Source organism: Hesperophylax consimilis, chromosome 10 (genome assembly GCF_061612785.1).
Source record: "Hesperophylax consimilis isolate HC1 chromosome 10, BYU_Hcon_1.0, whole genome shotgun sequence".
Classification (NCBI taxonomy): Eukaryota; Metazoa; Arthropoda; class Insecta; order Trichoptera; family Limnephilidae; genus Hesperophylax; species Hesperophylax consimilis.
Genome location: NC_142845.1, coordinates 15,138,175 through 15,151,650, shown reverse-complemented (window position 1 = coordinate 15,151,650; position 13,476 = coordinate 15,138,175). Strand labels below are relative to the sequence as shown.

At 36.6% G+C, this 13,476-nt stretch overlaps 1 protein-coding gene across 2 annotated transcripts in view; it reads left to right on the top strand.

Annotated features, from left to right (window-relative positions):
* The window catches only part of LOC149420347 (uncharacterized), a 486,416-nt gene that overhangs the window by 176,996 nt on the left and 295,944 nt on the right, over positions 1-13,476 (top strand). For both annotated transcript variants that reach the window (XM_089636629.1, XM_089636628.1), the window contains one exon: positions 478-627. In XM_089636629.1, the coding sequence (XP_089492755.1) occupies positions 478-627 (150 nt within the window). The remainder of the gene's footprint in view (positions 1-477; positions 628-13,476) is intronic.

Below are 13,476 nucleotides of genomic sequence, written 5' to 3'. Positions count from 1 at the left end.
CACTATTTATTTATGTGCATCTAATTACCCCACTGCCTACAAAGGGTTAACATTAACCGGATAAAACAGAACATGATAAAATGAAAGGTTAGGTTACGAATGTTTGTGGTAACCGGACAACTCACAGCGCCTTTGAGGTGATTTTGCACAAAAACGGCGCTATACAAGTCATTCAATTATTATTATTTTAACTCAACACCGTGACAACACAGTGAAAAGTGAAGTGATTCTATTAGGCAAATATTTGGATCACGAAACACGCCCACCAGGCATTTTCGTGTTAATCTTTATTCTATGGGTTTATATGTTCGTTTTTTTCATCGCTTTTAATTATTTCATATCACTTTTGAAATGTGTGTTGATTTGTCACTGTGTTGAATTGTCATGGAACCGTTTGTTTATTATTTTTCTTCAGTGTTCTGTTTTGTCATGGAACCCCATAAATATATTATAATAACTTATTAATGTTATTTTCAGAATGCAATAAAATGCGCAACCGGAAGACCTGCGTTGGGCGCCAAGCGGCTGCCGGTCCTGGCAGCCCTGGCGCCTTCGGACAAGGAGGCGCCCGCGCCACCATCCGGCCCTGCGCCCAAGGTTCACGTCATACACAACACCCCCGCTCACGTGAGTCTTTTACACTTTTCTTATTTTTTCATACTGCTTCAACCTTCCTCTTCGCATCCCACTTCCTTCAGCCACCCAATATACCACAAATACGGGATGCCATAGTTCCACTGGCTCCGGCTCCTTGTACGCTAATCACATTCAACATAAAATGGAACGCTCATAGACGGGTCTATGTTTTTTCGGTGTGGCCAATCTGTACTTCGATCTACCTCGTCTGCATTATTTTTCTCCACTATTAAATATTGTAAATACTAAGATTTCTATTTTCTATCCCTGAAAGGTCAAATATCCTCAAATGGAGTCCCTATAAATTCTAGGTGATTTAATTTCGGTTGATTTCTTCTAAATTCTATAATTCGTTGTTTGTCTTAAGTTCTTTGTACACGCTGGCCTTACGCATTGGGCCAACGTTTGATCGCTATTGGCGGATTGGCGCCAAGATCCTTTGACGTGTGCACGAAAACCGGCAATAATCGTTGCTGGCCGGCCAGCGTTGACGGCCAACGCCTGCGACGGCCATTATACGATAAGTGGTCTTGTACTCGTTGGGCCAGCGCATTGGCCCAATACCTTGGGCCAACGTGCACTACTAGTGGCTTTAGGAAGCAGTCGGTCTCCGCGTTACCAACATCCACAATGTATTTTCGAAAACATCAAAATAAAATTGATTATATTTTATGGCATGTGATTTTATACTGCCCAATAATATTTAAAACACATTCGGTATTAATTAATTCACTGCCATGTAAATATTTATCGCTTCCGTTCAATCGCGAATTACCAGATTTTTATTGTTACGTTCGCATATTTTTTTTCTATATTCACTATTTTAACACAACACGAAGCAAATTTCACGCTGTAATTACTAATATACATTTTATAAGGTTATGTTATTAATTTTAATTGAGTTGGTGAAGTTTCAGCTTAAGCTGTCAGCTACCAACATTAATTATTTTCATTTTATTGTGAGGCTTATTCATGCTATGAAAGCATTTTAACGCTTTAGGTGAACCCCCTCCACGCGTGAGCGATAGAAACAAAATTCAATTTAGCCCAGCATTTTTACAAATTACTGCACGATTTTGCCTTAATTTCTTCATCCTTTCTACACAATACTAAAGAAAAGCTGAACATTATGTTTCGTCTGATTTAATATTTTATAGATCTTAAGAAATGAAGTTGTGGCTGGAAGTAGTTTTGCAAATTTCCTTACGCCAGCGTTGACAATCCTAACATTTTTGGAGATAGTTGCTTTGTTCCATAATCTATAGTCTCGGTAATGTTAGTGTCGTTATCTAGAATCTTTTTTTAAATTTATTTATGTCTATTCTTGAATACACATTTTACAAATGATTACAATGGTTTATATTGTAGTACAGAGAAAAAAGTACAGAAAAAAGGAATTATAATCTTTTGAATAAAGTGAATATCTTGATTTTTTATCCAGGCTACGATATGTTTTTTGAGAAAGTTTGTAGATGTATTTGTAGTCATTAATTGTTTCAAAGTAATGGGCATACTGTTAAAAAGTTTGGTTGCGTAGTATTGAAAGTGTCTTTGTCCGTGTGTGGTGTGTGTTATCGGAATTATGTATTGGAAGTTCATATTTTGGTTTTTTAAATGACCGACAACGGCACAAATAATGCCGATCCTGCCTGTACACTGAGCACTCATTTTTAGCGCACAAAAATAAATTACAATCGCGAGTATAAAAAAATGTTATGTTCTGAACGACTTCTAAGTATCATGTGCGAAAGTTCTTTAGCTGCAATTGATACGGCGAACTGCTCCCCGCGGTGTTCAAATACATTTTACGTTAGCTGAAGATGGCCACTTATTCTGGGCTGGGGAAAAATTGCGCGAATCCGCAGCGGTTATAGTTCTGTTATGTGGTTCATCCCTGCACCGCTTTCCGTATCGGGGGCACTTTGGCACGGAGTCAACATGCCCCGGGCGGGACGTGCCTTCGGCCTGCCTGTGCATTTCAGTGCATCCCAAGGACCGTCTTCAGAATCATGGTAGGTTATCTTTGTATTTCAGGCTCTTACCACAAGACTTCAGGTGACTGATTATTCGAGAATATCTATGAAATAAATTTTATTAGTGTTTTTGTATTGGTTTGGTGTTAGAAGCATTACTTTTCACTTTTACAAATACCTAAATCAAATACAACATTTGGACAAATAAATTTCAAATTAAATTGCAACAAAAATATGCAATAACATACCTGACAAAACAAGATAATTAAAAAATCTGAACAATTAAAAATCTTGGATAAACACAGCCACACCAACAAAAGTTGTTCAACAATTAGTCAACTCACACAAATCTAAATTAAAAGTTCTCAATTCATTCTCTATTACTGTCTCAATTAAAAGTTCTCTGTTAATATCAATCACATAATACCAGTACTAAATTGAATGATATAAATCTATTAAATAGTTTTGCTTCAAACTATTCAAAAGTTATATGTTACTTTTCTCGTAAAAATAAAATAATTGAAATCTAACCTGTCTCGGCACAGGATATCCCTAGTGAGAAGGGCGTAGTAAAAATATGTGTAAACCCTACTTACTTATATACAGTACATGTGCAATAAATAAAGTTATTAAGTCGCATAACATCTGAAAGGTGAGAGTACTTTATGGTAACTCTTTGTCAACCGAACGTAAATGAAAAGTGGTCATATTTTCTTCAGATTTCATTTTATGATCACCTCTTAATTTTCCCGGTTTTAATGTGAAACCCAGTGAAATCCTTGTCCCAAAATATCTTAACAAAGTTTTACGTAGCTCGGTTTATAGGCCATATCGTATACCTGACAGAAGCAAGAAGTTACGATGTAAACTCCTAGTGTAAATGTAATTATTTTTTTATTTTATAAATGCTCGTGAATGTATAAATAAACAAATAACCAGCTCTTATATTTGTAAGAATCTCTTCGCGGTACATCAGTTTTACACTAATTTACTTTTATTACAAAAGTGCAAGTATGAGACGATATATAAATGTGATTGAAGCAAGGGGTGTTTGCCGAGGTAGAGTTGTGTGTCGGTCTGCCTAACCCTGCGGAAAACGCCGTGATAACTAGCTAACATCTCGCCGTTTCTCCGCAGGGGTACGCAGAGAAGACGAACCGCCAAACAACTACCGATTGTTCGCAACTTGGCACACACTCCTTGCTTCATTCACATTCATACACCGTCTCATACCATACCCTTCTGTTTTTCTGACTTAACCTTACTTATTAAACTTACATCAACCTTGCATTATTTGCGATTTTCCACTTTTCTCACACGATCGTACATGGTTTTACCACATATATGATTAGGGATCTTATTTCTACGGCACTCAGTCTACTTCATCCTTCCTCTGCCAGTTCCATGCCTCAATGCCATACGTCAGGGTCGGTACCAGCACTCCATTATTAATCCGACTGCTAGTTGTTAGTTAGTTAAACAATATTAATTTGTTTTTATAGCGGCTCGCTTCTACTTACCGAAAAAGCTTTTTATCATGAATTTCAACATCATGGGATGACGAAGAATTAATGTTATCAGTTTTGTAAAGAAGCGCGTCTAGGATGTTTATACAGGGTTTTCCAATAAGAGGTGTTATTTTGATATTCAATCGTAAAAGATCAATGGTTTCGTTGCTTGTGTGGCACGTAGCGCCGTCTTGTTGAAATTAAACGTTGTCCAGATCAATACCATCCAATTCCGGCCATAAAAAATCATTAATCATCTCTCGATAGCGCAATCCATTCACCGTAACTGTTGCTCCAGCCTCATTTTCGAAAAAGTAAGGTCCAATGACTCCTCCGGACCATAAACCGCACCAAAAAGTTACACGTTGAGGATAGAGAGGCTTTTCAACAATAACTCTTGGGTTTTCCGAGCCCCAGATGCGACAATTTTGCTTGTTGACGAAGCCACCGAGGTGGAAATGGGCCTCATCACTCAAGATGATTTGCATTTGATTCACTCAAGTGAATTTTAATAATTTCAATGCGTTGTTGAAGCGTGTATCGTTCCATTTTTATTAATGGCGTAGTTTCTACTTGTCAAATGTCAAAAAATGACAGCTTCAAAAGTAACATCTACCGAAATAGCGGGCTATTCAAAATAACACCTCTTTTCGGAAAACCCTGTATTTAAATAATGACTTGCAATGATGCGTTATGAAAATAAATTGATTTGATATCCAAATAACTTACTTGTATTGAATCTTCATTTTATCGCTTTCGATGACTATTACAATTTATTATCGGAGAATAAAGATATTTTTTACAGGGAACTTTGTTGTCGTATGATAATTTTACTGTAGAAATATTTAAATTCGCGTGTTTTGAATGTTACCATAACCTACGACTCTTTGCCAATTTAAATTTCAATGCAATTATAAGAATGATTGGGCTATTGCAATAAATAATACTCGCAACAGGTGAGACGCGAACTTTATAACGTAAGAAGCTGTTCACCAATAATATTTAACGACGCAATGTGTCAACGCCGAATTCAACAAAATTATTTGACATATTTTAAACACCATTGCATTTTATTTGTGGCCAGAATTAAATGTTTTTATTTATTGACTTGACGACTTAATTCAACACTTTTAAAAAACATTATATTTTATTTATGTATTTCTTATTTTGAAACCTTTAATTCATTCAGAAGAAGAATGTTATAAAGGTGTTTTAATTCGGCAAAAAAGATGTATTAAAATGATTTTTGCTGGATGTAGTTAATTTTACGCTTGATTATTTTACCGTTGTTATGAGGCTCATTATAATACAGAAACAGATCTCAAATGTAAAAATAACTATAGGTATCTACATACCTATCGGAAAACAATTACTTTTCATTGTGTTTTTAGATCATCATTCACGACTACCATAATACGGACATGTGTCTAGTGTGGTAGTCGAAAAGCATGTAAAATACTGCATTCAAATATATTTTATGAAAAGAACAAAAAATTAAATTCTACCAAATAAACACAAAACACAAACCAATGAGAAAAATAAAGTGAAGGAAAAATAAAACAATAATAACTTTGTTTATAACCACGAATTTATTTAATATATTACGACCGAGCATCATCTAAGTTTAATTTATACCCCGGTGATTCTTGTGTTATGCAAAACCGGTCGGTGATAATAAATAAAATATATTCGTGGTTATAAACAATGTTATTATTACAGTGATTTATTTTTAGGGTATTATGCCGTGTTGCATATCTTCCCTGGTGATGGATACTGTGATGCTGTCCGAAGCGTTGACTAAAGAAGGAGGTATCAACACGGCATAATACCCCAATAATAAATCACTATAACTCTTTTGGCCGTGAAAATCTCAAATCAAAGTTATTATTGTTTTATTTTATTAAAATGTCAAACCACAAAGTGACTGCTTTCTACCAAAATACATGATTATCATTTTATTCGCGTATTACTATTGTGTACTTATAATAATAATAATTTTAATAGGATGTGGGGGGTTAGTGCAATCCCACACGTCCCATATAGATATACATATTTTTTGTACTATAGATATGTGAAAAATGCAAAAATATATAAAAAAATAATAAATTAACAACAGAGTACTACTATGCAGGGCGTGGTCTTGAGTGAGCTTGTGCCCAGCGCTCACTCAGGAGTGGCGTTTGGTGCTGGTAGGCTGCGGTCACCAACGCGTTGGCGGAGGCCATTAGCCGCATCCTGGCTCCAGTGACCCGGTATCTCATCAGAACGTCAAATCCATTTAGTCCTAATTCCGTGAACATTGTCGATGCGCTGCTGGATCTTCGGTATCCAAATTCTACAGGCGTCATTATATTGAATTCGGAGTCGTTCTATCGAGCAAGTTCGGTAGTGACACCGTGTCTCACACGTATACAGGCCAGTACATAATGCTACGTATACATACGCGAGCCGAACTGTCGAGCTGAACTTCAACTTATGGGAATGGAACGAAGCAACCGCAAATGGCGCAAAACGCCGCTTGCAGTTAATTGTGACTTGGTTCGCGTTTCGGTTGGCAAATGTATACGTCGCAGCGTTACGTATATATCCATATATTATTAAATACTTCTCGTGTTATTTTTTTACGTCCTAAACTGTGGCAAAAGCGATAAAACCCCAGCTAATAGCTAATACTCGTCACAACGCGCCGCGTTTAAAGTGAAAATTTCCTCTGGAAAAACCCACCGCGCGAGTCGACTCTGCTTCTTAGCTTAACAGTTTTAAATGAAATATAAACACGAGTACGAGCTCATTCTACTCGGTGTTTTTTATACTTCCTTCAGATAATAATTACTTATTAACTTACTATAAACCTTGCTGACTAGGTTCACTCGAGAATTACTCTCCTGGAATTATTTATTCGTAAATTATACCAGCTTTGAAAATATATTACGCCATGCGATTTAGCCTTCGCACTTCAAGTGAACTCCTCGTTTTCATCTTTATGTCTGAAGATCCCCTAGCCGAAGGTTATTCACGTTTACTTCAGTCACTGAAATTTGAGAACAAAGAATTTGTAGTTATTGAAAGCTTTAGCCTTTTCGCTTTTAGCGTTCAATCCATGTATATTGCATTTACGTCATTATAATAAGAATAATTTCTTTAAAAAATCACATCATCACAGTGAGTATTTGTCCCCCTTTAAAAATGTTTTTCACTGGTTATGGTTCTTGCCATTATTCTCCATTTCTTGTACCTCTCCTCCTGCTCCGTCAGTTCATCTATTTCACGATCTGCTTCTTGGTCGCTTCCACAATCCACATGGCCAAAACGTTGCATTATTAATGAACTCTTATTTTCATTTTCCAATTCTAAATTCCATTTGCTGGTAAATTATCTTTCAGATCATAATAACACATTTAACATAATTTTGGTTTTATTTAATTTTGTTGTTAACTTCCTCAGTCGTTAACAGCTATTTGATTAGGTATGTGTTGCTCGCTATCCGCGGAGAAGTAATTGGACCGAAAGCACCACTTGAAATACGTCAGCGAATTCAGCAATTTGATACGTCGCATCCGCTTTGCTTGGACTCCCGCTGGTCTGTACACGGTAGGTACTTGCTACCTGCTGTACATCTATAACAGGGGAAAATCTGCATTTTCGATTGCCCCGACCGTAATTCGATTACTCTTTCGTAAATAAAAGTAGTAACATTGTGAACGTTCAGCCGAGCGCCGGATACTGAGCTAAGAATACTCGGGTTAGGGATGCGAGATTTGATCGATATTCACGAAACATCGATTTTATTATCATTAAATTGATACAATTTTATAAAATATCTTGTTTTGCTTGCTGTGGCAAATTAAAGTATCGACATATTACCTATTACTATCCACTCTGTAACATACTAAATTAAATAACTATTAAAGCATAGGTTCCCAACTAATAGGTCGCGACACCAAATGAAAATCGCGGTGAATAATAATCGCAATAGAAGAATGAGAATGATCAAATTATGTTTGGATGTTTCCGTGAGAGTTCGATGTTGTCAATCAAATTGTCCATCCCTAACCGTAGTAAGAATCTCCCTCGGCGCGCGGTTCTGGCCTTTGGCCCGCTTCCAGCGAATTTTCCTCGTCGTATTCTACAAATTATTATTTCCCCTTTTAAGTTGTGCGCCGATAAGGCCATTCGCATTTAACCGCTTCAACATTCAATTACTCCAAATTAAATGAAGGATTACCGTTTTGCGAGGCTTGGCGTTGATAAATGTCTTCATCAAGTACCCAATCCTATCCAATTCGCTCCGATGATCTCAACTCTGATGAAATAAACGATTTGTCGATTAGTTTTAAAATTATTTAACTTTTAATCCAGCGCGTAAATTTATTATTTAACACTTGAGTTTTTGAGATAAATTATTATAAGTTGGTTTCACATTGAGCAAAACTTTATTTTATAAATCACGTTGAAATGTAAGTATTTTGTCCTTCGTCATTATCTGCCAAATATTTCGGTGCGTTCTATCTCGGCCCTCAATTTAAAATAATTATTTTCAAGTGTCTATCGCTTTCAATTTATTATCGCGGAAAATCTTTTTAACATTATCATAATCCTGTATTTCCCATCGCGCCCTCGTCTCTCCTCATCAAGTCATCTTTGCGAATTTGTGCCCTTGGAACAACAAGGTTCCATACGACTCGGCAATGTTATGCGATAATAGGCTCTAGAGAGTGCTGCTTTCAAGTTCATTATCGCTTAACATTTCCAAGTCCGATGGGACCTTGTTATTCCAAGGGCACGAATTGTCTCCGTCATTTGGCCGCTCGGGACTCTGGAGTTTCTTATCTCGTCCTCCGAATTTTAATTAAATTGTTCAATAGCAATTAACTCCCGGGGACACGGCCTCCGAGGGAAAAACTTGGGCAGTATTCCACGGGTGGGCTTTGGGGTGGGGGGGGGGAGGTTGGAGTGGGCTGCAGTAATCAACTAGAAGTTTCATCGGCCAACCGATGTTAATTGACACCCTCGCTTCGGTTGACACATCGGATGGGAATCACTTTTATCGGCACAGTTAAATCAAAGTGACTGGAGTGGATTTATTTCAACTCGTTTGCAAAATATATTCTATTTTATTATGTTTTAGCGTACGCATTATAATTCAAATTTGATAAGTTTTCTGTCTGAAATTTCTAGTTCAATATAACTTGGGAGGAAGATATGGGTACCGCCGCCATTTATTGGATAACCAACTGCCATAGATTTTCCCAAGAGGATCGCTACGTTTGGTGACTTAGCAAGAGTGCCCGGGTTCATGGGGTGGGGTTTATTCAGGTCTTGCCAGCGGATGCGTCTGCCCACCATCTGCATAGCAGGCCCGATCGGGAGAGGCCGGTTGAAGCATACCCTCGGACCTCTCTAGCCGGACTCTTTCGACCCATCACCTTGCTCTGCAGTGGGAGGAATGGATTCATATGTCCATCACTCCTATACAAACTAACCCCCAAATTACTACCCACCCCTCATAAATTTTTCGTTCCCAGAACTTCCTCCGCATCTTTTCCTTTAAAAGACCCTCCACACAGTATCCCCAATGATGGTATAGGCCCCGAGGGAAATTATTTTACTCATGGCCTCCTTTTATTGATGGGCGAGCTTTTTGAAACCTCTTTTAAAAACAACTATCGAAAGCTGGGTTTCGCTAGCATTTAAAAATAATTAGTAATGAGCTACAATTTTTTTCACAGTTTAACGGACCAATCACTTCGTAGCGAATTCGTATTGTAAGACATACATACGTATACAGGGTGGCCACAGACCTGGAAAACCGGGAAAACCGGGAATTATCAGGGAATTTTACCGAACCGGGAATTATCAGGGAAATGTCAGGGAATTTTAAAATATTCTTAAAATATCAGGGAATTCCAAAAATAAAACGAAATTCGTTATTTACGATTTGTGAAGTCCCAAAGTTGTGTTGTATTACTTTTACTTGCGGCGTGTGTAACAAAAGATATGCCGACAAAGACAAACTAGATAAGTAGGTATTTTTTATTATTATTTTCGTAAATAGCCCTTGCAACAATCATGTCGTAAACCACCCGCCTTGGTTTTTACCCTATACTATGTAGGTGCGAAATCTGTAAAGAAAAAGCTAGCAAAGTTACAACAAAGTGTCAAAAGGGTCGGACACCCAGTACGGTCGTAATAAAATTTAAAGATCATCATTATCAACATTTTTACAAATCTTCTTCAAATCCGGGTGGTATTTTAGCTGTAAATTCGTATTAATACCAATTATTTCTTTATTTTCGCGGCCGATTACCGTAGCGGCGGGCCCTTTAAATTCAGATATTCGCAATAAATTCGTAAAAATGCTATATTTTTACGCGTAAATCGAGATTTCGCTGCCGATTTCGGTCGCGGCCTACCCTTTAAATTGAGATATTCGTAAAAATACGATATATTTCCGCGTAAATCGAGATTTCGCGGTAATTTTCCGTCGCAGCCGGCCCATTATTTCAAATATCTGAATTTAAATTCGTAAAAATACGATTTTCCGCGTTAAACGAGAATTCGCGGCCGGCTCTTAAAATTTCGATTCGAAAAAAATTCGCAAAAATACGATATATTTCCGTGTAAATCGAGAATGCGCGGCCTATTTCCGTCGCGGCCGACCCTTTAAATTAAGATATTTGATGTAAATTCGAAAAAATATGAAATATTTCTGCGTAAATCGAATTTTATCGGCAGTTTTTCGTCGCGATCAGCCTTTTAAGTTCAGATATTTGAAGTAAATTCGTAAAAATATGTCATATTTCGGCGTGAATCGAAATTTTTCGGCCGATTTCCGTAGCGCCGTATTTTTTAACTCGGATATTCGAAGTAAAGTTAGTAAAAATACGATATATTTCCGCGTAAATTGAAATTTCGCGTCCGATTTCCGTCGCGGCGGGCCCTTTAAAATTCAGATATTCGAAATAAATTCGTAAAAATACGATATATTTACGCGTAAATCGAGATTTCGCGGCCGATTTCCGTCGCAGCGGGCCATTTAAATTCAAATATTCGAAATAAATTCGTAAATATACGATACATTTACGCGTAAATCGAAATTTCGCGGCCGAGTTTCGTCGCGGCCGACCCTTTAAATACAGATATTTGGTGTAAACTCGTAAAACTACGACACATATCCGCGTAAAACGTATTTTCTCGGCCCTTCAAACTCGGACATTCGAAATAAATTTGAAAAAATACAACATTCCAGTGTAAATCGATTCAGATTTACAAAATAATAATACTAATTAGGACGATGTATAACCACGTAAAAATACATTTTTCTGCTTTTTACCGCCACGGCTGACTTTTAGATTCAGATTTACGAAATATTATGATTTATTTTCGCAAAAATCTAATTTTTTCGAATTTCACCAACAAATATTCGCGCGCGGACAAAAATAAATTTTGAATTACGAATTAACGAATTTCGAATTAAAAAAATTTTTGTATGAAAAAATTTTTCTGCGGAAATTTTTTTGGCGAAAATTTCGAATTACGCGTTTTTGGGATTATCGGGGTTCTACTGTACTTACTTTTGTTTGGTCTTTTCATTTGTACACAAATTGTCTTCAGGCGAAATATCATAAATTTGTAATAAGTGTATTTTGTTTTGAATAGATCATTGTGGTGCAAGGAAATAATAAATGCTTTAGATGACGGAATTCCCTTTATTTATGTATCTGTAAATCGTGTTTCAAAAATAAAATTTTGAACCATATGTCCTTATACCAAATAAAACATATCAGGGAAAAATATAGAAACTGCCCTGGAAAACCTGGAATTATCAGGGAATTTTGAAATCCTTTTTTTGTGGCCACCCTGGTATAATAAATCAAACGTCGCGGTTGTAATTCTTTGTTATAGAGTATATTTTGGCACCTATTTTAGGTACTATTAGTTATTTAGTTCTGCGTTGTTTACGTTAGTAACTATATTATCATTTTCATAACTCGTTAAAACATAATTTGTCATACTGCTTTTTTTCGCACGTATTATTTATTATCTCTAATCGTGGCAATTAGAGCAATCATCGTCGACTTGCGTCATTTCCAAAAAAACCTAAATACACCGGCATCGGTCCAAAACCTAAATACATTGTAAATTATTCGTGATGTCTCCCGATATATTAATGTCACTACGTCACTTCTGAGAAAATTCTCCCGCATAATTTTCTTCATATTGTGATGAAAATTTGACTTTGTGAAATTTTCGCCCTGAGACGTTTTTATAGCTGCTACAAGTTTATTTGGAAGACGAGGGTCTATTTCTTTGTAATAATTCAATATTATACAAAAATCTCGGTCTTATGATATTTTTCTTGCAATATTCACAGAGATTGGCTTGTTTTCGAATGACTTCTATCTAAAATCCAAACGGTCTCAAGATTTCCGTATTTGTCTATGTGTGATATCGATGTAGATTTACGCTAAACCAATGTCACTCCAATAAGTAATAATTAGTATGTCAGAGCTGTATTCGACAACCAGTTTACCAAATACCAATATATTTGAATTACAACAATCTCTGGCATTTAATCTAACCCGAGATTGGATTTAAATCCCTTTGATAAATCCGAACTGTGGTTATTGAACCATTAAAGCGAAATTCCCCGTCTCGCAGCAGTACTACATTTCAAAATATTTAATCTCTTGTCAACACCACAATATGTCAACGTCGCCCGTTTATCGATTTCATAAATTCGTCGCTCAACAAACTCTACATACATTTAGCTTGCCTTGCTCCTGTTATCTGAGTTCTCGTTTCCCCTGTCTGTATACAATACTACTCCCTTTTCACCCACGTAATAGAGCCTATATTACCGAGACAAGGAGCTCCCTGGCGTGACGGCATACTAACCCTTTGTTTGTCGGATTAAACTCGAGGATTTTTCACTTGGAACTTTATCAAATAATAAATCACAATCAAATTAAAGTTTGCCATCTACGCTCTGGATGTAACGCTAGATAACGTAGTTCTCTCTTTATTCATTTGAATTTCAGACACTTTTAATCTAGTTCATTTATTTCTGTTCATTAAAATATCTTAGGGATATTTTTTTAAATTTAAAATTTCGATACGACAAACAATGTTAACTTTCCCAGAAAGATTTAATCAGGGTACGGGTATATTTATAGAAAGGCTCAATCCACAAACATGTACGTTTTTCAGATAATACCGCACCTTTTATTATCATAACCATACCGGCCGTATTTATTTTAGTAATCCACTTATAAGGGTAAAACTGATTTTTAACCCATTACACCGAGCTTATCGACTAAGCCACATCATGTAACATTTTGTTTCAGTTCGGTTTTAAT